The following is a 27,602-nucleotide window of genomic DNA, read 5'->3' on the forward strand; positions in this document are numbered from 1 at the left end:
GTACAGTTTCCAATAACCTCATTATTTTCTGAGCAGATATATTCACTCATTAGTTAGCAGATACCTACTTTATATTAGGCTCTATTCAAAGTTCTGTTAATATAAGGCCAAGAAGATATGGATTATTTTTCTACTTCGATGGTGTTTATTTGTCATGTTGCTCTTTCTTTTTCCTCTGGCAGACATGCTCTTTTTTAATCATTCTCATTAATTTTAGGTGTTCAGTATTGCTCTATATTTTGATACATAAACATTTCTGAGATTTTTATTTTTTCTTTATAGGTCACCCCCAGTGGTCCTTAGGGTTTACTCTTGTCTCTGTGCTTAGGGGCCACTTAAGGAGGGTTCAGAGAACCATATAAAGTGCTGGGAATCAAAGCTGGGTCAATTGAATAAAGGCAAATACTTCCACTACTATCTCTCTAGGACAATGACATATTTTTAAGTTTTAGACGTTTTTACACTAATTTTAAAATTCTAAGACACTGTGATTTATAGTTTTTTATAGTTGAGATTTCGGTGCAAATTTTCCAACCTTTCTAAGAGTTTTCTGCCAGTTTGGATCATAATGTCATTGGGTGAATGAATTGATTTTTTTTTTAATTAAAGACATCTTTCAGATCACTACTTTTTATCTTGTGTGAAGTCAAAATAGGACTAGGGTTTTTCAGAAGTGAAGAGAATCTTGAATCTCAGATTGCTACCTTTCCCCCAAAGTTTTACTTTGTGTGCAAAAATCTCATAGAGATACTTTGTCTTTATCAGGGGGTTGGGGATTTCAGGTGCATTGGTGGTGCTAAGAAAGGACAAAACATTTGGTTGTGCTCTCCTTTATTTTTTAAAGCAGGCTTTTATAATTTTCTTTGCATAGGTCCTTCATCTCTTCCATTAAGTTGACTCCAAGGAATTTGAGTTTCAGTGGTACAATTGTTTTTTTAAGGTCCATTTCTTCTCTATCATTATTCATATGTAAGAAGGCCATTGATTTTTGTGCATTAATTTTGTCACTGCTTCTTTTCTATATGAATCTATTGTTTCTAGAAGCTTTTCGGTAGAGTCTTTAGGTATTTAGTCTTTAGTCTAAATATAGTATGTCACCTGCAAACAGTGAGAACTTGACTTCTTCCTTTCTTGTCTGGATTCCACTGATACCTTTTCTTGCCTAATTTTTAGGGCAAATATTTACAGTACTATGTTAAATATGAGTGGCAAGAAGGGCAGCCTTGTCTTGTCCCAAATTTAGAGGAAAGGCTTTTAGTTTGTCTTCATTGAGTATAATATTTGACATGAGCTTGTGGTAACTGGTTATATTGAGAAGTTTTGTTGTGGTTTTATCTTGTTGAGAAGTTTTTATTACAAATGGGTCTTGGACCTTATGAAATGCTTTCTCTGCATCTACTGATAGGTTTATATATTTTTATTTTGCTGATATGGTATATTATGTTGATTTATTTATGTATATTAAACCATCCCTGCATCTCTGTAATGAAGCCTACTTGGTCATAGTGTATGACCTTCTTGATGAATCATTGGATCCTATTTGCTAGGATTTTTTTTTAGGATCTTTGCATCTGTGTTCATCAGGGATATTGGTCTCTAGTTTTCTCTGATGGTAGCATCTTTGTCTGGATTTTGTATCAGGGTGAGCTTCATAAAAACTATTTGGGAGAGTGTTTCTGTTTTTTCAATTTCTGAAAGAGATGAAAAGGATTGGTAGTAGGTCTTTTTGAAAGGTTTGAAAAAATTCATTAGTGAATCCAACTGGGTCTGGGCATGTATTTTTGGGAATACTTTTGATTACCGTTTTAATTTCCTCAGTAGGGATATGTCTGTTTAGATATGCTAAATCATCCTAATTCAATCGTGAAGATTATAAGAGCCCAAAAATTTATCCATTTCTTCCAGGTATTTTTGTGGCATGGAGTGTCTCAAAGTAGTCTCTAATTCCCCTTTGAATCTCTGTAGTATCTGTAGTGATCTCCCCCTTTTCATTTTTAATCTAGTTTATTAAGTTTCTCTCTCCCTTTCTTTGTGAGTTTTGCTAGTGGTTTATCAATCTTGTTTATTTTGTCAAAGAACTAATTCTTGCTTTCGTTGATCTTTCGGGCTGTTTTTTGCACTTTCACTTTATTAATTTCTGCTCTAAGCTTTGTTATTTCATTCTGCCTACCTACTTTTGGTTCATTTTGTTGATCACTTTCTAATTGTATAAGCTGTTCCATTAAGTTATTTATGTAGGCCCCTTCTTTCTTCCTAATGTGTGTTTGCAAAACTTATAAATTTTCTTCTTAGTACCACTTTTGCTGTGTCTCACAAATTCTGATAATTTGTGTCTTCATTTGCATTTGTTTCTATAAATCTTTGATATCATCTCTGACCCACTGGTTGTTCAGAAGTGAGCTCTTTAATTTCCAGGTGGTAAAGCTTTCCCTCTGTGTCTCTCTGTAGTTCACTTCTAATTTCAGTGCATTGTGATTTGGGAAAGTAGTTTGTACAATTTCTATCCTCTTGATTTTATGGAGGTATGTTTTATGGGCCAGCATTTGGTCTATCCTGGAGAGGAATGTGTATCCAGTTTTCTGGTGGTGGAGGGCCCTACATATATTTACTAAGCCACTTTCTTTCATTTCTCCTTTTAGAGCTAGTATATTCTTATTGGGTTTCAGCCTAGTTGACCTAACAAGGGATGGCAGGGTGGTGTTGAGGTTTCCCCCTATTATTGTGTTGCTATTGATGCATTTTTTTTCAGATTTGTCAACAATTGTATTAGACATTGTGTCGATCCCTCATTGAGTGCATATATGTTTAGAGGTATGATTTCTTCCTGTGGTACATATCCCTTGATTATTATGAGATGTCCATTTTTGAACAAGAACAATCAGAGTGGGGAGGATGTGGAGAGAAAGAAATTCTCATTCACTGCTGGTAGAAATGCAATCTAATCCAGCTTTTATGAAAACAAAATCAAGATTCCTCAAAACCTAGAAATTGAGCTCCCATATGATCCAGCTATACCACTCCTAAGATATACCCTAGGAATACAAAAATGCCTTCTGCACACCTATATTCATTGCAGTGCTATTTACAATAGCCAGAATCTGTAAACAAACAAAATGCCTTTCAACAAATGAATGGCTAAAGAAACTGTGGTACATATACGCAATATACATATTATGCAGCCGTCAGGAGAGATGAAGTCATGAAATTTTCCTATACATGGATGGACATGAAAACTATTATGCTGAATGAAATAAGTCAGAGAGAGAGAGAGATAGATACAGAATAGTCTCACTCATCTATGGGTTTTAAGAAAAATAAAAGGCATTATTGTAAATGCCCAGAGACAATAGAGATGAGGGCTGAAAGAACTGGCTCACAATATGAAACTCACCACAAAGAATGGTGAGTGTAGTTAGAGAAATAACCACACTGACAACTATCATTACAATGCTAATGAGAGAAGTAAATATCTTTTCGAAAACAGGCAGGAGATGGGGGAGGAAGGAGATAGGGGGCTTGGTGTGGGAATGTTGGACAGGTCAAGGGCGGTGTTCTTTTACAACTTGTTTGTAATCATGGTGATTAAATAAAAATATTATAAAAATAAATAGAAAAAAAAAGAAAGGACAAAACTAAATATCCAAACCAGAGTCAAAAACAATGAAATCATGAGACCCAAAGGCTAACAAACTTCAAAAGGTACCTGTTATGATGGAAGACAAGGGCAGGGGGATGGTGGCATGAGATGGACTCTGGGGTTATTGGTGGAGTCAGGTTGATACTGGAGATGGATCTGGTTCCTGAAACATTGCATGTCTAAAACACAACTATAAATAACTTTGTGAATCACAATAGTCTAAATAAAAAATGAAGAAAAAAAAGTTTTGTCTTTAGTTATAGTCTCACCTGCATAAATAGAGCTATAGTTCAGTTCAAGAAGTTAGACAGACCAAGTGAGAAGCTATTTTATTCATTATGGGTTTTGATGGTTTTCCTTCCAGGAATCTGACTGATATACTGATGACTAAACCTTTAAGTTTTTCATACCCTACCAGGATCTGAATAACATACCATCAACTATATGGTGTGGCTTCATTTCTGAGGCATAAAAATTTGAGAAAACTATGTGTCTGAGATTCACTAAAATATCATAAGTATAGAGGAAGAAAGATGAATCAAACTTCTTGCCAGAGATCTAGCAAATACAGGAATAAAGCTGCTTGGGACAGAGTCAGGGCATCTAGAAATTCTAAGTCATAAAGAGTTTTTATTTATTTTTCTGAGATTATAACTCTGTCAGGAGCCACTCGGACTGAAAAGAACTCATTATGTGCAACTAACTAGAGAATTTGCAGAAAATCTCATTACTTGGATGACCTTCCAGTGGACCCCAAGTACTGTGGAAATTAGAATTGAATTCAGAATGACAACTTTTGGGGGGTATCTTTACTCCACAATATGGTTACATGTGACCTTCTGAAATTAAATTCATTTTATAAATTTACTGTGCAATCATTAGAGTAATATAATCATTTTCTGGGTCTCAAGAGAAGACAGAATCTCTGAAATTCTAAAATGAAAGAGTTTCTATAATATCTCTAGATTTTTCACAATCTCTTTTTTTATAGCATAGAAGATTTTTTTTTCACTTGATTGAGAGTTTGGAATATAGAAGTCTTATGTGAGAAAAATAAGTGGTGCTGAAGTAGACCTAGAAAACGAGATTGCTGTTTTATGTTTGCATAGTGACAAAACTGCGGACATATTTAGTGCATAATTTAACGGTATATTTTTAAAATTTCTTAAGAAAGGACTTTGTGATTCCATATATTTTTTAATTGCTGTTTTCCAGATTCAATTAATACCAATACAGAAAAACTGAATCAACATATTATTTTGTTCACTTATATAAGGAATGATTAAAATTTGCTTACCTTCATAAAGTAATTTTGATTTAAAATTATTTCAGTAGAAACTGTAGATACTTCTAGAGATGAGCAATATTTGAAGCAGATGTGTTCATATGTGTTCATATGTGTATATGTATAGAAGTATGCTGTAGAATTATGAAATAAATAAAAAACTGTGGAAAGAGACCTTATGTTTATTGAATGACAAATTCTGTACCAGTTCTGTGGTAGCTGCTTTTTAATCAATTGTTTATATTATTTTATGCAACTCTATGAAGTAGGCTGCTATTGTCATCTCATGAGTGAGGAAACTAAAACTCCTCACTCATAAGTTGTTAAGTATCTTGAGTTGCCATATGATCCAACTATACTACTCCTAGGGATATTCCCTAGGTCCTAGGAACACAAAAATACAATTTTAAAAATCCCTTCCTCAAACCTATATTCATTGCAGTGCTATATACAATAGCCAGATTCTGGAAACAACCAACATGCCCTTCAACAGATGAATGGCTAAAGAAACTGTGGTACATATACACAATGGATATGCAGTTATCAGGAGAGATGAAGTCATGAAATTTTCCTATACATGGATGTATATGGAATTTATTATGTTGAGTGAAATAAGTCAGAGGGAGAGAGATAAACATAGAATAGTCTCACTCATCTATGGGTCTTAAGAAAAAATTAAAAACATTATTGTAATAAGGTCAGGAGACAATAGAGTAAAAGGCTCAAATGGTTGGAAGGACCAGTCCACAATTTGAAGCTCACCACAAGGAGTGGTGAATTCTTTTAAGAAAATAACTACACTAACAACTAGCATGACAATGTTAAATATTATTGAGCAACCATGAATTATAAGGTTATTCATGATTACATTTCAAATGTTCCAACCAATTCCCTCATCATTGACCATACACCTTCATTGCTGTTCCCAGTTTCCTCCCCAACCACCAGTGTACCTCTATAAAAGACAATATTTAATAGATTTTTTTTGGTGCTGTGGCTTACAGTACTACTATTGATAGGGTTTTTGGTATAATACTTTACCACCTTTTGGGACTCCCCCTTACCTGGTTAACTGCATCTCTGCACTATTATAGTGCCTATAATCTTACTCCCTCTCACCAGTTCAACAACTATCTTTCTTGCTTAAATTGCTGAAAAATCATATTAAGTTGTCTCTGTTCTACCACCCTTGCCACTGTAGTAATTTATTTTTCTATTGCCATAGACCCTACTATAGAAATTCATTCTAACTGAAGTGAAACACACATGAAGTCTTTATGAATGTTGATCTCTAGCTAAAATTGGCCTTAAAGTATGTCTCAAAAGAAGTATAGACAGACCACATTCCTGAACTATAGTGAAAAATTTAAATATAAATTAAAAATTAACTACAGTATTCATGTATCTAACTTTTTAAAAAGTTCACTCATGGATACAAAACAACTAATAAAAAATAACAGAAACTGAAAATTATCTAAAATTAGATGTCAATGAAGATATTAAACTTCACAATTTATGCTTAAGATAAACTTTGAGTGAAGTATAAAATTCTTAAATAATACAGTTTTTTATGAAGATATGCTAATACTTGATAAGTCAAATCTCAACATAATGTTTAACTTAAATTAACTAATTAAGAACTGGAAAAATTATTTTTGCAATAGTTCTCAGAGACAAAAGAGATGAGGCTGGAAGGTGCAGCTCATGATATGAAGCTCCCCACAAAGAGTGATGAGTGCAGTTAGAGAAATAACTACATTGAGAACTATCCTAACAATGTGAATGAATGAGGAAAGTAGAAAGCCTGTCTCGAGTACAGGTGTGGGTGGGGTGGAGAGGAGGGAGATTTGGGACATTGGTGGTGGGAATGTTGCACTGGTGATGGGGGGATGCTCTTTACATGACTGAAATCATACAACTACAATCATTTGTAATCACAGTGTTTAAATAAAGATAATTTAAAAAAAAGAACTGAAAGGAAAGTATAGAGATTAAGACACTTGTTTTTCACAAAGTAGACTCAGATTTGATCTCTGATACCACATATGGTCTTCCAAGCAGAGGAAAGAACCAGAATAAGTACTGGGCATCCCAGATATTAATTCAACCAACACCACTCCCAAATTAACTCATTTGTTTTTGAAGTTTGTCAATATTTAGAATTTTATTTAATAGTGCTAGGTGTCAAACCCAAGATATCATACATGGGAAGCATGTACATTAGCACTGAACTACCTCTAATCTTAAAAACTTACAATAAAAATAAATGGAATAAAGCAAAGGGTCAAGGAAGAATTTAAGGGCTATTTTGATTTGTTCTCCATCCTACACCCCACAAAATGTTTTCTTATAAAGAATATTTCTTATAAGAGTATTTTAAAATGTTGCAGAGAGTCCCACTCCTAATGTATCCATTTACCCAGGTTGGGTATTTCATTTATGAGTATAAATTGATAGTAATTTTCTGAGAATAAAATTTAAAAATTGAATGGTGAAGCTATTTTTAAGATAACTAATGGGGATGGGGATGATTAACTACCCTTATTTCAATTAATGTTGTTTATTATATCTCAACCCCTAGTACACTTAATGAAAATCTACTACTATTCTTCATTTTTCTCTTGGTGAGTTCTAAAATACAGCTTATGTACCAACATGCATATTTATCCCACAGATACCAAAAACATAGTCCATAGTATCCTGAATTTTGCATACTTTAAGCATCTGCTACAGACTTAAGTTTTGAAGATATGAATATCAGTGTTGGTGAAGTTTTGCCAAGGCTGCATCCAGAGATCTACATTAGAAAGAATTCATCATTTTTGGATCATTTCCCCAGGTATAGATGTCAGAGCCAATGAAGAAAGTAAGTAATCAAACTAACTTAGTCTCACAATTCTATTTGGCTGATTTTCAGCCTGAAAAATAATTCTAGCTACAATTAAATCTAGTCTGAAACTAAGGGAACAATAATCTTCGATAATTGTATAGTCAGTCCTTATTTGCATAGCCTCATTCTAGAAGTAAATACTTTAGACATGGTAAATTTGATTATTTTTTACCTAAAATCTACTCCAACTTTGACTACTACTACTATTTTTAACTTGACAAAACCTTGTAAATGTAAGATTAACCTAGCTTTTCTCAACTGGGAATCATATGATACCTGCGGTTCCCAGGATATTCCAAAGAGGTCCACAAGTGGAAAGAGCCAGCAGTCTATACCAGGGTTTCTTCAAAGGAAGGCAATAAGTAAGTTTTACTAGTTGAGTTGCTACAGCATGAGACTCAGGGGCCAACCATTAGGATGAGGGAGGGGACATGGTCTGGAGAAAGACTGAAAACACTAGATTTGATGATAAAGAAAGTAAAGTACCAGCATTCTGAATTTATCTGAGAAACAGGTGTAATGTATTTCTAGTAAACTGGGAATTTTTTTTTATTTCAGTTCATTATTTTCTAAGTTGAAATCATCCTAAATGGAAAAATGAGAAAACTGAACATTCTTTCTGTTGGCTTTGAAAATTACTAGATACTTAAACGTATTTGGAATGAACAACTAGACAATAGATATTCATATAAAATTTTTGTGGGACATCTTTGAGGTGATACATGAGCCATTTATCAGGCATGCTACTTATCAGTGAGACCTGAGAATGCACAGTCCCTATGGTACTTAGGCCCACAAAAATCATCCTGGTATGCTGGTGATGCAACAGTGTAGATACAGGTTTACACGGTGCTGGGAGAGGGCATGTTGTGCTAGGGATAAAAGTTTTTCATTCACCCTAAACCCTGTAATTTATCCCCTAGTCTCAGGTCCACTAATTTTTAAAAGAACTGTTCTAAATAATCACTTTGTAAATTCTCAAAATTCTCTCTCAATGTATATGATCCCTTTAGCAACATTTCAAATGCTCAAGAGTTATAGATGGCTAGTGGCTTCTTTATCAGAGGGCCCTAACACTGACATTCTATTGAACATAGAATAAAACATTACTATATATTGTATTAAACAATGCTAACTGAGGTATTTAAAGAACTTTCTTCAAAACTTTGAAGAAAAGAGTACATAAACTTTGGAGAGGGTAGCAAATTCAAAGATGTCAGAGACTAGGAAGATAATGTGTACAAATATAGCACCATGGTACAAGACGAGACAGTAGTATCTCTATTGAACACAAAGCAGAGGGACTGAAGAGTCAGCACAGGGGATTAAGGCACTTCTCTTGAATACAGCAAACCTAGTTTGACTCCAGTACCACATGGTCCCTTGAGCAGTACCAGGAACAACACCACAGTACCTCCAGGTATAGCCCCAAACCCCAGAAACAAGGCAACAAACAGAACAAAGCACAAGCTCCATTCCAATAAATATCTGCCTTTATTCACCCAAATGTTTATAAGAGATTAATTTTTTTAACTCTGTGATCTCATAAAGCACTGAGAACAGTTGGTTTAATTTTAGGAAAACCTTAAACCTTAAGAGGAATTAGTTTTCCTTGTCTTTCAGGTAAAACGACAGTTTTGAAATGCACTCACTTGTGAAAATGAAAAAAAATCAAGAACAAGTGCCATTTAATGACCTTATATTATGAAGCTACATAATTGTGGTATCATCTGTAACACAGATTGTCATATTTTAGTATGTATCAGAATTACCCAGAAGTCTTGACTTTCTGATTTATATTTCATAGATAGAGTCTGAGAATTTGCACTACTTAACAAGTTTCCAGGTGATGCTAATTCTGCTGACTAGAGAATCATACTTTAGGAGACATTAGTTACTGGTAGTTGCTTTCAACCCAGAAACTTTTCTTTGCCCAGTTTATATTATGAACCACATGTATGATTTTAGGAGTATAGGAGTAAAAAAGATACTAGGATGAATAAGGTTTCTATTTGTTGGATATATTTTATTTCATTGGATCTCATATTATTGACTTAAGCAAATAAGTATATGCCTAGAAGAATTGGAAGAAGTTCAAGGATGCTATGGACTCTGAAAGATAAAATTTCAGAGGGGAACAGTCAAGGAAGGTAAATGTCTCTTAAGCATAAGTCAAAGTTTGAATTTTCCAGGAATGGGCAGAAATGAAGAAACAGCAAGTAATTATGCTAATTTTAGAGAATTCAATTGCAATTCAATAAGAACAGTTTTCAGATAAGAAGGTAGATATTGAGAGGAACAGATTATAAAGAGGCTCTGATGGGAGAGGAGAGAGTATATGAATGCAGGCAATAGCCATCACCATCTTATGGAAGAAACAAAGAAAAAGCCAGAAGAGTGGCACCAACCAGGGTAGAGAGTTCCCCAAACTGCAAGGACATAACCAGTGTTCATTACATTTCTATTCCTGCTCTCCTTCCACACTTCATTGGCAATATGATCCAGGGGTCTCAAACTCGCGGCCCGCGGGCTGTTTGCGGCCCTCCGTACAACTTTTTGTGGCCCTGCCCCAGAGGAATCTTTTTTTGTTTTGTTTTGTTTTAGTTGTTTGGGTCACACACCCCCAATGTTCAAGGCTTACTACTGACTTTGCACTCAGGATCACCCCGACTTTGCCTCCTGCGGCCCCCAGGTAAACTTTGAAAGAAGACTGAGTCTTCATATGTACAGAATTCCACTTAGCTAATAATTTAGATTTTTTTTTTAAATTTCAGGAGAGGCTTTATAAGGGTGAAACCTATTAAATTAGTTTCTGGAAAATACAAAATTTTCTTGAAGACACTAGTATAACAAGTATGGGTAACTGAGCACATGTTGCTTGATTATAGAGTCCCAAGTTTAGTGTGAGAGTCTCCTATCCCCTCACAACAGCTTGATGAGCCAGGGATTTATTAAGACTCATGAGGGTTAGAGAAGAAATTGCTATAGGTAAAGTCATATAAATTAAAGAAGGTAAACTGTTTCAGTCTTGGTAATATAGGATGAGTTGACTTTTCATTTATTGATGGCCCTTCTGTAGATCAGATCCTTGTATAGCACCTGTCTGGCTACCCTGTGTGGCCCTCGCTGATAAGAGAGGAGTTCTATAACGACAAGTCCCTGAGAATACTATTCAGATTGTCTCCTTTGACTCAAGTAAATGTCCAGAAGAAATGATGATAGAAGGCATGCTCATCATAGCTTTGTAGGTGATGCAACTGAATCCCAAGAAGGTTTGAGATCCAGGTCACAGAAGACCTTTCAGAATTGGGAGAAAGGTTTAGGTCTTGACCTTGGAGAAAGTGCCAGGAAGCCAAGGAAATATCTAATATAAGATCTTTCTTTTCAACAGAGTGAAATAACTCATTTTGAACCCAGGGGATTACTTTCTACAGAAAGTTGTCAGAATGTCACTCAGTTATAAACTCTTTTGAACAAAGTTGACAAACTATGAACATATAGAGGAAAAATATAGAAAAACTTTCATTGCCTATCAAGCGAGGACATGAAGGCATTCCAGTTCTATTTTTCTTCAAACTCCTAATATTCCAAGAATAGTCAAAGGATTCTCTTCTCCCTTCCATGGCAATTTACTCTTATTAAATGGTATTATGAAAACTGAGCTTGCTATTTGTAATTTTGTTGATTACTTACATTAAAATCACCTATTCTGAGAAAGAAAATTTTCAAAATTCTTTCCCTTCCATCTCACAGAAACAGCAGGGAAGCTGATGAATTTGAACTCTGTCCTTAGAAAACCTCATCAAAACTTTCCTCTGTGGCCACTATAGATGTCAGACAACGCATTAGAAGACTTTCTGAGGACAGAGGACAGTCTCAATGAATACTGTGTTAGGACTCCAGATCATTGGTGTGTTCTATGACTTTCTTTTGCTCACTCTGAGCTCCATGGCTTCTCAGGAGCCTCTTTGTTTCTTTAAATAGCATCTAAGGGAGTTAAAGAGATAGTATACCAGGTAAGATGCTTGCCTTGCATGAGGCCAATCCAGATTCTACCCTCAGGGAGCCACACACTGAGAAGAGAGTACAGCCAAGTGTGGCCCAAATCCAATCAAATCCAGAAAAAAATTTAAAAATAAACACTTATGATATAGAGTATAGGTTATGATACTAGTTCTTTTTTGAAAGAAACTCAGGCTCATAAGCAACCCTAACATGGATTAATTCTATGGTTTCTAACCAGATATGCTGCATCCATACTTTTACCCAGTCAGACCAAATTCTATCGGTTAATTTAGAATTGGGATCCCAAGAATATCACCATGTATTCAAAATGACCTTGTCATGTAGCCAGAGAGATAATAAGCGGGTCAGATGCGCTTGCATTGCACAGTGTTACCCCAGGTTCAACAATCAGCATCCATTGAAGCCTTAAAGGAGGACCGGCTCACCATATGAAGCTCCCCACAAAGAGTAGTAAGTGCAGTTAGGGAAATAATACACTAACAACTATCATGACTATCTTAATGAGTGAGAGAAGTAAAATGCCTGTCTCAAATACTGGCAGAAGTTGGCAAGGAGGGAGGGGGCATTGATGGTGGGAATGTGGCACTGGTGAAAGGGTGTTTATGACTGAAATCCAACTACAATCATGTTTGTAATCCTGTTGCTTAAAGATTTTATATAAAGATTTTATATTAAAATACTTGTATCATTGATGAATTATAGAAAAGCCTTTGAGTGTTAGAAGAAAAAATGAAATAGCCAGAGGAACACATTAATTTTAGAAAGTAGGAAAAGATAAACATAGGTACAGGGAATTCAAAGGAGGAGATGAGTGAACTGAGGAAAACATTGTTGAGGAAGTCTCAATTACTTCACTATCAGTGGTTCTCTACAAACAAATTCTGAACTAGCAGCATGAGCAGTATACAAGATTTTGCAAATTCTTGGACTCTAGCTTGTTTTAAGAAGTAATAAAATTTTGGAGATGAAAAACTGATATTTGTGTGTTTTTATCAACTTTACATGAAATGCATGCTTAAGATTGAGAATATTACTCTAGATCATATATTACTACATTCATTGATCATTGTAAGTATTCAAGAGTGGGTTTCATATTGGGAGGTACAGGGTTGAGTGGATTTTTAAGATTTTTTATTTTTGTTTTATTGGGGGGCTATATCCTGTGATGCTCAGGAGTGTTGTGTATGTAAATATTTTGGGGGATTACTATGTTACTCACCCTAAACTGATTGGTGATTGTGACCTGGCATTCTGCCCCCACCCTAGGGTAGGACCTGATTCTGCTTTCACCATTGGTTGGTATCTGATCCCACCATTGGGTGGTACCTGACTCTGGAGTATAAAAACAGAGGTCTGTGGAAGGCCGGGGCTTTGGCTGGCTGGAACTGAAGCTGAGTCTTTGGACTTCAGTTTTGTCCATCCGAATAAAGCAAATATTTCCATGAGCCTGACTGTCTGCGAGCTGTTTACCCGCCGTTTCACCTCAGAACCGTGGGCTAGACAGGGTGGCAGACGCGTGCTCCGAGCTGGAAGAAAAAGGCCTCATTCTCCATCCCACCATCAGTCAACCTCTTCAGGGGCTGACTTGCTACAAGGAGTTATTCTTGGCTATGTACTCAGAAATCATTCCTGGCTTGGGGAAACCATATGGACGCCAGGGATCAAACACAGGTCCATTCTGGGTAGCTGTGTGCAAGGCAAATGCCCTAATACTAGCTGTGCTATTGCTCCAGCCCCAAGTTTTAAGAATTTTTAAGAGGGTCAGTTGGACTTCATGGGAGATGAACTGAGGGTATACTTCAGAAAAGACCAGTTGGTGGTTTTCCTTTTTTATGGGATAGCTGACATTAAGTATTTAATATGACAGTGTAATCACACACTAGGTGGTCAACAGTTACGTTTGGAATTGTCAAGGGAAAGGAAAAGTTCTGAGAATAAGAATATCAAGATAATAATATCAAGATAATGTTTTCTCTTGTGACCCACTCCAAGAATTTATTAAATCCTGCTGATCTCTCTTACATACCCACCCACTCTTTCTTGATTTTTTTTCATAAATTTAAAGTGAGACTTGACTTATCATCCTTAGTACTATACTTATAATTTGCTATTTCAAAGATGGTTTGAAGGAAGAAAAGTACCTGGCCATAAACAATATGACTTCAATGAAACATATATGGCATTTAAAAAAATCTACAAGATTAGTTCTTTATTTTTAGGGAGTCTGTCAGAAATTTTGCTCTCCTTATTATCTCAAAGCTTTTCCATGAAATCCAGGCAAGACTAGGTGGTTTCTTCTCTTTGTGAATTTCAATCCAAAAATCATTCCTAAATAAATAAATTCTGCTGTTGGTTTCTTCATCATGCAATTATTTCTCTCCTTCAACCCAGAATAAGTAGAACAGAGTGTTTAAATCTGACAAGAAAAATGGTTAAGCAGTCTGGGGAGGATAAGATAAGAAAAAGTATGGACGACAATGGCTGTTATTTAAGACTGACAACAGAAGAGTTTCTGTGATAAACTTAAATTTTTCTTAAATGAAAGGAAATTTTCCAGGTCAAATTGGTGACAGTAATAAGTTAATTAATAGTGCCAATATATTATAAAAGTTATTAAAAAGTGGGAGAGAAGAGTTTTTCTTCTGATAACTGTTTAAAGGGCAGTATAAATGGCAGAAAACTTGGCAGAATATCTTCCAAAGAATCTAGATGTAACTTTTTGTGTGAACATATATTCATCCATCGACTATCCACCCACTCATGCACCCATGCATCCACCATTAAACAAATATTAAACACCAATTATATACTAGCACTAGTATAGGGGCCCAGGATAAAGAAGAAAGTTAAAACAGGTTAGTTCCTTTTCTTTGTTCCTTATTTAAGTAGGAGAGACCAATAAGAAACATGCAAGCAAATAAACATGATGATAACATGATGCTTAGAGCCACAATAAGATAATTAAGATGAAGATATGGTAAATAACTGGAGAACTGCATATATGAACAATGAAGTTTTCTCTGAGTGGTTGAATTTTCAACTTGCACCAGAAGTTAAGAATCTGGTAACCATTCAGAGACAGAAAAGGGGTCATATCGGAATCACAAACTCTGTGAATGTGTTCATGTGTTCATATGTGTTATCCGTCCCCTATCTTCTATATAACTTTGCCTTAGGGTAAGACCTGCCCATTTCTGGGAGGGGCCTTTGGGAGGTATAAAGAAGATCATCTGAGGGGCAGAGAGAGGATTTGGAGGATTAATTTGAATGATTTTGGATTGGTAGATGGAGAGAGATTGAGCAAGAGGAGAGCTGGCTCTTCTTCTTCTTCTTCTTCTTCTTCTTCTTCTTCTTCTTCTTCTTCTCCTCCTCCTCCTCCTCCTCCTTCTCCTCCTCATTCTTCTTCTTCTTCTTCTCCTTCTCCTTCTCCTTCTTCTTCTTTTTCTTCTTCTTCTTCTTCTTCTTCTTCTTCTTCTTCTTCTTCTTCTTCTTCTTCTTCTTCTTCTTCTCCTTCTCCTTCTCCTTCTTCTTCTTCTTCTTCTTCTTCTTCTTCTTCTTCTTCTTCTTCTTCTTCTTCTTCTTCTTCTTCTTCTCTTTCTCCTTCTCCTTCTCCTTCTCCTTCTTCTTCTCCTTCTTCTTCTCCTTCTCCTTCTTCTTCTCCTTCTTCTCCTTCTTCTTCTTCTTCTTCTTCTTCTTCTTCTTCTTCTTCTTCTTCTTCTTCTTCTTCTTCTTCTTCTTCTTCTTCTTCTTCTTCTTCTTCTTCTTCTTCTTCTACTACTACTACTACTACTACTACTACTACTACTACTACTACTACTACTACTACTACTATTTTTTTGCCATACCCGGTGACACTCAGGGGTTACTCCTGGCTATGAGCTCAGAAATTGCTCCTGGCTTGGGGGACATATGGGATGCCGGGGGATCGAACCGCGGTCCATCCTAGGTTAGCGCATCCAAGACAAACACCCTATTGCTTGTGCCACTACTTTGGCCCCTCTATATGTTCTTCTAAACAGCCAGGAATATTCCCTCAGTGTAGAGGCAGATCAAGCCCTATGCATAGCTACATACAGTCCCAAAGCCACCCTCTCCCCTCTGAAAAAAGGAAAGAAAATTTATGTGTAACCTGAAGATAAATTAAGAATTTGATTGTAAATCCTTTCAGTGGCATACGGAGCTTTATTTAGCAAGTCTACTCAGGATCCCAGAGTGACTTATTTGCTTACAATGCTGTAAAATTGCTTGATGTTGCTATTTATTATTTATTAACTATGATTAGATTTTATAAGCTATATATGTTAAGTTTGTATATAATGCATATATATCTCTTTGGTAGAAAAAATAATCCCAGTGTTTATGATTCATTGCTGTGAAGGACATGGCCAATTTTGTAACTAGAAATTTTGCTCCATTTAATGAAAAAGATTATGCAAACCTGATTCTGTGAAATGCTCTTGGAAAACAATTTTATCATCTTAATGGTTTCATCATTAATAAATGAGTAGAATAAAATCATTGACATATTTCATTTTATAGTTGGCTGAGAGTCATGCTTTTAATTTTTTGAAAATTATACTTGGACAAGACTCACCATGACTAAGTTCAGAGGTCTAGACTCCAGAGATGAGCTTTAATGAGTCCAACGAAGCCATAACGTTATATGCATTTTAAAATAGCAAACATCCTATTAACTTAATCGCACATTGCACAGGGTTTTTCTGTCAAACTGCTCGCAGAATAGAATCTCTCAAGTCTACTCATGTGTCCTTGTCTTAATTTTTTTCCAAGTTCACTAAGTAGCATTCTAATTGTTAATCCTGCTTTCTAAGTGTTCAGATATTAGGAAATGAGTACCCTCTATAGAGCATGAGGGTTATTGTTTATGAATTTATTACTATGTCATTAAGCAGTTTTTCAGTTAATATTATGGCCTTTCTGACTTACACATCTGGTTTTGATAGGAGGAAATTCTTGTAGGTTCTATCAGGTTTGAGTGATTGGATAAAGTTAACTTTTTAATTTATTTATTTATTTTATTATTATTTTTTGATTTTTGGTTTTTGGACCACACCCAGCGGCAACTCAGGGGTTACTTCTGGCTCTGTGTTCAGAAATTGCTCCTGGTAAATTCTGGAGACCATACGGGATGTAGGGAATCAAACCAGGGTCTGTCCCAGATCGGCAATACAAAGTAAAAAGCCTTGCTATCTCTCTGGCCCTGGTTGACTTCTTATGTAAGCAAAGAAGAATGAACACAAGCGGTGAAAGGGGTCCAATCTGAATGGCCTCTGTGGATAATTTGAGGACACATCTTTTCAATTCTGGCTTGTTTCTAGTTCTATTCAACGGAGGCCAAGCTCTGTGGGTCTTTCTATTGTTCTCATAGAATCTCCAAAACTTCTTCTAGAGAGATAGCTCCAAAAATGTGTTATTTTATAATTCTACTGAAAAGTCTTTTCAGAAAAAAATACCCAGGGCAAATGCAGACTGCAATACTTAAGAAAAAAATTTCTGTTGAATGTTTGAAATGTAGAAGGGCAGTTGCATGTGCTACAGAAACAGATTCTAGGTAAAGGCCTCTGAGGGTAGGAACTGAGTTAAAGAAAACTTTCCTATTGTCAAGGCTAAGTTGAAGAACATTTCCCAGGGACCAGAGAGATAAAACAGCAGATAGGGTGCTTGCCTTGCATGTTGTTGACCAGGTTGGATCTCCAGCACCCCATGTGGTTCCCTAATCTCACCAGGACTGATCACTGAATGCAGAGCCAAAAGCCAATTCTAAGCATCACCAGGTGTGGCCCCCAAACAAAACTAAAACATTTTCCAAAGGGCAAAAAAATGATACTGAGATCTCAAAACAACATTTTAGCTCCTATGTTAACTGAGTGATAAGAGAATGATGAAGTAGTCCGCATCAGTCAAGGGCAACCAGCATTAGTAAACATGGTTGTCAGCAGCACAAATCATCAATTGACCAAAGCAGTGAGTCCATCTGTGAGAATTATGTTACAAAATGTACCAAAGAATGGTTCCCAGATTTTCTGCCTCAAGTAACCCTTCTCCATTATTATTTAATAATTTTGTCCTGCTCATAATTTTAATTAAGTACCTTTTTACATGTGAGCTCATGCTTTCTATATGATATGTTCAGATTTTCTTTAGTGAGCAAATGTCTACCTTAGAAGAGTCCAAAAGTGAGTTGGTCAAAACATTTTTTTCTGAATCAGAGAGGGCATGACTATGTACAATGTTCCCAATGGAGCAATTTAAATATTTGAGTTTTCAGTTCATATTGGTGTAAGAAAGGACCTCTGATTAATTGCCACAGGGATTTCTAAAAGGGAGTTGTTCGAAGACCAGAAAAGATATGGATCTGATGGTGAAACTTGTACAATATGAATAATTACTAGAACCTATCTACACACTATCTATTCATCTTTAGATTTTTTTATATTTTCCACTAAAATTGTCTTCTATAAGCACTAACTTCAGACCAAACTGTATTGTTTCTTGGGGAAAATTTGTTTTGGAAAGTTGTGTTTTTGTATTATATTGAGAAAAATCAATAATAATTGATTATTAGAATAATAATTGATTATTATATTAATTAAATATTTAATTATTTATTTAAATACTTAAATCATTTAAATATTAAATTATCTAATTAACGACTAATAATTAAATTAATTAATTAATTAATTGAATAATACTAACTGATGAAAAATTATATTGTCATTAAATTTTCTACCATTGATCTTATTTGTAGGAAACCATCTTTGATATAGAATCTGTGAAAGGCTGAGCAGAAGAAGGGGTTCCCATTAGAAGTGGAGTCTTGTCTGATAAAGAGGTGGAATTTTCTCCCTGGATGGTGAATGTTGGAGGAAAAGTTGCCGAGAGAGTACTAGTGTGGGAGGACTGAAAAGAAGAAGGAGGCTTGAAGAGAAAGAGTTTGGAAGAGAATTGCTCTGAGTACTTCTTATATTAATTGTGTGTGATAGCCAATATTTCTAAATAGCCCAGATACTGGATCTGTCCACCATTATAGAGTCTTATCAGATGGCACTGGTAATTGACTAGGTTCTAGAGTCAGAATAATTTGATCCTGGCTCCGAATTTAAGCACTTTTTAAATTATATTTTAAGTCTCATTTTACTCATCTATAAAATAGGAATGTTTAGATTTCTTCACAAAGAAGAACTAGCAGGTCAGTTCAACAAAATATAGTTTCTTTTCTGAGGAAACAACTATACACTGGGGTCAACTTCATGCAATGCAATAGCCTTATATTATCCTTATATTATCTCATCAGCCCTGTTTTATTTTCATCAGATTAGGTCACAGTTTTCTGTCTCTCTTATAGTTCACTGTGGTTGTGTGAGTGAGCTAAAAATATACAACATATAGAAAGTAATGTCAACTAAAGTTTTTAGTTTAAAATCCTTGCTATATTTTTCCCTTTCTTCCTACTGAATGAACATATTAGTGAGGACCTATAGTATAGATGTGTCACAATGCATTTATTTATTTGAATTTCATTTTGTATTGAGTCAAAGTTTTACATTTTTATCTTAAAGAATTATGACTTTCATGTATTACATCTAGTCACACGTGGTCCTATATTTTACAAATATTTTCTACTATATAATTGCCTTGAATTCAAATTTATATGTATATAATTTTGCTGTAGGTAAGGTAACTTGATTATAAAAATATGTTTATAACATGTTTTTAGTGTTTATCTTAGTTAAGGTCCTCATGTACAATTATCACAATCACCAAAGTGACTAATAACTTTGTGCATGTTAATATATAAAAAAAACCTAGTACCTTATGAACATGTTACTATGTCTTATCTAGTTCAACTCTTCATTCTTCCCAACTCCTATCTAAAAGTCATCGTTTATCATTGTTTTGCTCAACATTGTCTATTTCCTTTTGTTTATTACCATAGATGAATAAGATCACATTGTATCAAATATTATCCCTCCGGTTTATTTTTCTTAATAAGTTGGTTCCATTCAAGTGACAGTGATCTACCAAGATTTTATCCTGGATAGTATTCCAATATATCTGTACATAACTTCTGTATTTATTCATCTTTGGTTGGACATTTGCATTATGAAGTGACATAGGTTCTTGAATCACTTTAAGTGGAGAGTCAGGCATTGATTGAAAGATTTACCCTTGATGTTTCTGTGATTATGAAATACGCTTCTATAGCATGGGGATTCTTTGTTATGGAGGCATCATTTAATCTAGAATTAATGATTATTTAATAGGTTGAGTTTCTTGATAATTTTTTTAATTTACTTCTTTTTTTTGGTTTTTAGGCCTACCCAGTGACACTCAGAATTTACTCCTGGGTATGTGCTCAGAAATCACTCCTGCTTTGGGGGACCATATGGGAAGACGAGGGATCAAATTGAGGTCTGTCTTAGGTCAGTGCATGCAAGGCAAACACCCTACTGCTTGTGTCACAGCTCCTGTCCCTTTTCTTGATAATTTTTAAGTTAAATTTTAGGGGAATTTTTTTAGAGTAGGAGAGCAAGCTACTTTCATAAATAATTGGCAATAGTGTCTATAATTGAACTAAGTTACATTTAGTCATATAATGTCAGTGACATTTTGATCATTTTGTTGCTGATTTTTAATAGTACACTGTACATTCCTAGGCTATTCACATGATTTGAGTAGATTAACAGAAGAGGTGGGAGGTTTGTTTCAGTCTAAATAACAGTGGTGTGAAAAACAAAACTATCATCTTTAATGGTAAACCAAGAAAGGTCTTTAATTTTCAATTGAGGTACCATTGGATTGCAAGAGTGCAAATGAGGGGTATAATGTTACCGCTACACACTCACCACCAGCAGTGTATGGCATTGTAATTTGTAAATGCTCAGCAAATGTTAGCTGTCTTTTAATAATTAAGAACAAAGACAATAGAACTTGAGAGACCTACATTAACTAGAGCTGCATTATTGGCTCTGCAATCTTAAACAAGTTGTATAGAGTCTTGAATTCTGTACCTGTAAAAAATGGAAATAATAGTAATGAAAAAAGAAAAGATACTAAAATGATAAAGCATGTAGTTTTTCTTTTTCAGAAACTCCACCATTCCTGCATGACTTAACACTATTTAAGCTGCCTATTGCTTTTCTATGCTTCAATATTGATTACAAAACTCAGAAGAAGCAGCCTGCTGGCCTCTGGGGTGCCATTTATCTAAGGGAAGTTGAGAATTCCTATATGAGGGCTAAGCCAATAAAGAGACCTAGATGTGTCTGCAAACTTCTGGTAATTTCAGGACATTGAATCTGAGTGTAAAATCAACAGACACAAAAACAGCAGCTCCCAAGTCCACAAAGGACTTAAAAAATCACCTGAATTTTGACAGATCTTAAGAAATCTCCAAGGCCAAAGCCATCAAAGTTTTTCTCCCCCATTTACTATTATTAAGTTAAGATGAAAGTGAACTTATTTTTAATTGTATAAGAATTTTGGGATCTTTATCACAAGAATTTCCAACAAGCTTAAATATAGTCAGCTAGGGACTACTTACTGCAAACTCCATTAATTTTGTACCTAGAGTTGACAAGTGATGGCATAACCCACAGGGCATTTAAACACTCATTCTGTGAATTTGGTGAATTATGGGGTTGAAATGGGCTCTTGTCAGGACATATTAGGGTGTTGAAAATGGGGTGACATTTCTACATTACTAAGTAGTAGGAGCACAGAGAAATAGCATAGCAGTAGAGCATTAGCTTTGCATGTGGTAATGCAGGAAGTATCCAGGTTCAATTCCCAGCATCCCATTTGGCCCCCCAAGCCTGCCAGGAGTGATTTTTGAATGCAGAGCCAAGAGTAACCCCTGAGCACCACTGGCTGTGACCCAAAGCAAATAAAACAAAACAAAACAAAAGTCTAAGTAGTATAAGTCTGAAGAGAAAGCTAGGAAAAAATAGAAAGTGCAGTTGGAGAGAGTACAGAACAGGCCAAATACTGAGCAGAAAAAAGGGGGGTAAGAAGAGAAGGGAAGGTATTAACGGATTTGGGAGCATTAAGCCAAGGGAGAGTTGTAAGGAGAAAACAAATGTCCATGCTGGAAGTCTTAGAGTGTAGGCTGGGTCTAGCTGTATCAACATCAGTGGGAAACTGTTAGAATGCAAATTTTCAGGTCCACTGAATTAGAACTCTGAAGTTAATAACTAGTAATCTGTGCTTTAACAAGCCTTCTAGGTGATTCTGATGTACTCTAAGTTTCAAAACCATTGCTCTATTCCACTGGTTCTCAATAAGTGATTTTGCCCTCCAGAGAACTTTTAGCAATGGCTAAATATCCTTTAACAATAAGTATTTCTAGTACTCAGTAGCTAGGGATGCTAACATGCATTCCACAGGACTGGCCTGAGAGATAATAAAACAGGTTGGTCATTTGTTTTGCTTGCACTTGACTTGGGCTCTATATCTGGCACCACTCAGGAGGATCCCAGAGTGCAGTGTGGAGTAAATTCTGGTCACTTGTGATATTATCCCCAAACCAAATAAATCAAAAGAAAGAAAAAACAATGAACTTCTTTTGCAACACAATCCAAATTTCATTAATTCAGTCATTCATATTATCTGATCTATTCTTTTCTCCTTTCTCTCTTCTTCTCATCTCCCCATTCTCTTACTATCTTTATTTCTCATGCACTCATCTATCATTTAGTTGCATTATGTTTTCTAGAGATAACTGCACTCAAAAGACTACAAACTGCTCCTTTTCTGCATTTTAATGTATTTGGTTGCAGATAATCCTCTTCTTTTATCCTATTCATAACCCTATAGGAAAAATGTTTTTCTATAACAAATTAAAGAACAATTGTATTTCTTCTCAAAAGAACTCACTCATCTTCCCAGAAATAAGATTGCACAGCTTATAGTAGACAATCATCATTGCTCCATCCTGAGGCTGCAACTCTTAGCTATTCAGCATAGGAGCTTGGACATAGAGGCTCAGACATTGTGTGTCCTTCATTCAATATGAAAACTAGTTTCAAGTATAGGAGGGGTTTTAGCTAGAAATACATTCTTAGAAGAAAAATTAAGATTATGTCTAAGTAAGCTTACTTAGGCAAATAAACGTGTGTTGACTGCTCAACTACAATATCTACAAGTAATAGTTTTGAATATATATATATATAATACTTCTCATTTAAAAGCTGGGATTAACAAAACAAATATTATGCACTCTGACAGCACTGACAAAAATTATATCTATCAGAATGTTTGTGGGGTAAAAAGTTAAGGAAAACATTAAACTGAACAGATAAACACTGACAATATCCCTCTAACAGGATCTGAGGATTAGGAGCTCAAAAGACCAACACAAGTGTGAGACCATCAAAAGAATGTTTATTTCCAAGGTGAGGGTAGATGCCCAGGTTTAATTCTAAAGCCACTGACCAGATATAAGCATCTCTGGCTCTACTTTCAGGCTATCACAGCAACTTCCTAACTATTTATTACCTTCCCTATGGTTTATTTGCATGGAAAAAAACTCCCTGGTGAAGTTGAGATGAATCTATGTATGGTTATATTCTCAGTTAATTTGATTTCACTAGCCTTTGTTTTTCAAGCTTCAGTTTCAAATGTAGTTAGTCGATCTGAATTAGTAGAATCAACTCTTATGCACCGACAGCAGAGTTTCTGGACTTCCAATGGAGAAAAAGGGGCATAACCAGGGGCCCGAGCACAGCAGTAAGGCATTTGCCTTGTATATGGTCAATACAGGATGAACCCCAGATCGAATTTTGGCATCCCATGTGGTCCCCCGAGCCTGCCAGGAGTGACTTCTGAATGCCACCGGGTATGACCCAAAAGCCAAAAGTCAAAAAGAAAGGCATAACCATAAGGAATGTCTCTTGGAATTTGCTTCTGGTATTCAACTAGAGTTTTCATTGCATTATCATAGCTCCTACAATGTATCTTGCCTTTCAAATACTTCATTCCCATGGTGTTTAACACTGGTGGTAGATTATTTTTAAATAATCGTACTATTTTGCAGCATCTTCTATCAAAGAGTCTTTCCTCATCCCTTGTATCTGGATGGCCATGTGATTTGCTTTGGCCAACAGGAGGAAAAGACTGAGAAGGAAAGGAACAAGAAGGAAAGTATCAAGAACTAAGCACCTGAAAACTTCAGTGGTTGCTCTTTTAAATCCTGAAATCAGATGTGTTCAAGATAGCTTTCTGGACAACGAAAGACTAATGGCTACACCTCCCAGTCAAACCCTAGAAGCAGAGTCACATGACCACAGATACATGATAGAACCCAGCCACAATCTACTAGAGAAGAATTTCCTGGTAACTTCAACTAGTCAATACAGAGAACTATAAGCTAAATAATAGGTTATTTTTTTTAAACTACTGAATTCTGGATCAGTCTTCACTGTGATAACAGGTCTTGATAACAGGAATAGCTTTGTTCTTAGATTTCCCTATTATTGGGGTCGAAAGATAGTAGAGTGTATAGTGTACTTGCCTTGCACATTGCTGATCTAGATTTTACCACGATTTTGCCCCCCCCCCAACTGATCAGCAGTTAATTTTTCGGAGCCTAATGTTTCAATTTATCTCTGAGAAGTTTTGAGCTTTTGCCTTGACCAGACTCAATTGGGATTTTCTTAGAGCTACCCATGACTTTCAGTTGCTCTAACTAAAGACCTTTCTTTATCAAAATGCTTAGATTTGGATAAGAGATATAGAAAATTTTGGATCTTGAGGAGGAAGAGGAGGCTTAAATAGAATTATATAAACAACGCATTTCTTGGATCTACAAAGGGTTCTGACCTTCAGCCGGCGTTCTGGATCTCCACTGCATAGAGAATTTACTGATACTTTGAATGATTTCCAGGCAGGGCTTAAGTTATTCATCACAACCTGAGAAAACACAAAAAAACTATTATGGGAAAAAAGAAAAAATTGGACATTTCACATTTCAACATGAAAATAAACGAACTTTGACACTTAAGAAAGGGACAACTGTCTGGAACTGATGCTTTCAAGAAAACTTAGAGTAGTACATTTTTAAGGGTGTCCATTAGGTTCATCATTATATATGCAGAATTTCTGTATACTGTTCTGGCTGTTGTTTTTTGGAATAGTGTTTTGGAATAGTGACAGTTGTATTGTCCAGAAAGTAAATGCTACAGATGATATCTTCTATAGTACAAAGGGCTAGAACGATGAAGATGGGCTTACTTTAAGTTCCAACAAAAGAACTCTAAATGATAGGAGTTGTCTATTCTCTGATAAAATCATAAAAGAGGTATAAAATTTCTCCTATTAAGACCAGTATAGGGAAAGACTATTGGTGAGCTTTCAGTATATGGCAAGATAATACTACTGGGAAATAGTTGAAAGGTCTTTGGTAACCTATAACCTAGAGTTTGAACATCTGGCAAGCTACAGGAGAAGTTTTTAGAGAGAAAATATCTCCAGAACACACATAAAATGGTTCACTATTATTTTTAATTAGAATATCCTAGAAAATGATAGCATAGAAGATCTTCAGTGTTACAAACTAAGTCTATAATAAAGTTAAATACTTTGAAAAATCATTTACTAGTCATAAACTTAGTTAAAAATAGCTAAGAATCCAAGGGATCAAACAATTTTGGAATTTATCACAAGTAGTCCAATAATACTATATAGTTTGAAATGTCCATATATCTGCTTCTGTGTCTAGGACTCTGCAGTGTAAATTGATCTAAAGATAGTCCCTGGACTAAAAGGAAAAACAACACTATGGAAATTGTTAAAAATGTAGATTTCTAGGCTCACCCACACTTGCTGACAGAAATTTTGGAGATGCATCCTCAAGGAGCATAAAAATTGAAAACTATTGTTGGGGACATGAGAAGGATGATGAGTTGCTTGGGAGAGAGAAATGAGTTCACTACTGATGGGTGTGGTGTTGGAATTATGTTCATGAGAAGCCATTATCAATAGTGCTATATCCAAAAAAGTAAAAACTATTAAAAAACGGAGAGTCATTACTCAAGGGGACATTCAAATAAAATGAAATTCTAGCATATTACATTTATTTCCTATAAAGTTTATGGTTAACAGAAGTCATAACATTATGAAAGATATGAATTCTATACCCAAATATAATTTGAGTAAAAGATTACCTCTTTTAATTAATTCCTTATTATAGCTATGAATTATTGATTATATCATAACTCATTAAATTTCTTCTAATGCATTAAAGTAGAAAAACAATGTTCCTGTGTAACTTTATATTTTACTTTGATACCCTAAGGATGATAAAAGTGATAATGAGAAGTTATATAAAATTGTTTGGGTTAATTTAAATTTCTCACCTTTATATAAAAATACTAAGAAGTGAAGATATTTCATTGTAACAGTTCTGTAAACTTAATAGCAAATCAAAAACTTAACTAAAAATTTTATTTGAAATGAAAAATCTTTGTGTATATTTTTGTATCTATTTAATAAGGAAAAAGAGCAATTCAATGTTCCTTGACTCACTATAAAATGTAAAATCCACATCTATTTTGAGACTCTAAAAGCTCTTAAGCCTTGGGCTTATGGGAGTAAGTTCTAGAGAAGTTCTTAAGAATAGAATTGAGGGGGTGGGATGCAGAGATATAGCAGTAGTAGGGCATTTGCCTTGCATGTGGTCAACCCGGGAGGGACCCGGTTTGATTCCAGGCAATTCATATGGTTCCCCAACCTTCCAGGGACAATTTCCAAGTGCAGAGCCAGGAGTGATCCCTGAGCATTGCTGGGTATGGCCCAAAAATTAATCAATCAATAAAGTTTAAAAAAGGAATAAAATTTAGGTCAATCTTGTGAGAAAGACCCAACAATAAACTACTCATCTCCCTTTTACCTACCTAATAAAGCCTCCATTTGATGACTAGAACATAAGCATGCATAGAGAGACACTGCTTAGTTAGTTGTATCTCAGTTTCTCTGGGATTAAGTTCCAAATAATTACATTGTGCTATATACAGTAAATATACTATATACTCAATTCCATTTATCCTATTATTTAAAACAATAAGATTTTTATATAATAGGATTTTATTTATAAAATATAGATCTCTTCTCTGTCTCTCTCTGTCTCTGTCTCTCTTTCTCTCTCTCTCCTCTCTGTCTCTCTCCCTCTCTCTCTGTGTTGTTTCAGGGATGAAACCCCTACACAAGCAAAGCAAGCAAATTACTACTGAGTAACATCCCCTACCAAAAATTCTCCTCATGCTACTAGCTAATCTATTAGTTTTGGAAAATAGATTTCCAGTGTAGGGTAGTGAGAACATAGCAACTGCACAATTATTGCATAAAAGGACTGATGGTTATTTCTTTATGCCACTACAGGTATTTAAACACAACAGAATTGTCTCTTACTCCAAATCATTTACCATATACCTATTCCTTTCAAGTCTCTATACTTTTCTTTTGTTTTTTTTTTTTGTTTGTTTTTTTTTTTTTTTGGCCACACCCATTTGATGCTCAGGGGTTACTCCTGGCTATGTGCTCAGAAATCGCCCCTGGCTTGGGGGACCATATGGGACGCCGGGGGATCGAACCGCGGTCCTTCCTTGGCAAGCGCTTGTAAGGCAGACACCTTACCTCCAGCGCCACCTACCCGGCCCCTACTTTTCTTTTTTTAATCATTATTTAAACACCATAATTACAAACATGACTGTAGTTAGGTTTTAGTCACAAAAAGAACACCCCTTCAC

At 35.4% G+C, this 27,602-nt stretch overlaps 1 protein-coding gene across 2 annotated transcripts in view; it reads right to left on the reverse strand.

Moving 5' to 3' along the window:
* CPNE4 (copine 4) overlaps positions 1–27,602 on the reverse strand; it is a 483,892-nt gene that overhangs the window by 94,871 nt on the left and 361,419 nt on the right. For both annotated transcript variants that reach the window (XM_049766524.1, XM_049766523.1), the window contains exon 7: positions 24,679–24,768. In XM_049766524.1, coding sequence (XP_049622481.1) covers positions 24,679–24,768 — 90 coding nt within the window. The remainder of the gene's footprint in view (positions 1–24,678; positions 24,769–27,602) is intronic.

Source organism: Suncus etruscus, chromosome 20 (assembly GCF_024139225.1).
Source record: "Suncus etruscus isolate mSunEtr1 chromosome 20, mSunEtr1.pri.cur, whole genome shotgun sequence".
NCBI lineage: Eukaryota > Metazoa > Chordata > Mammalia > Eulipotyphla > Soricidae > Suncus > Suncus etruscus.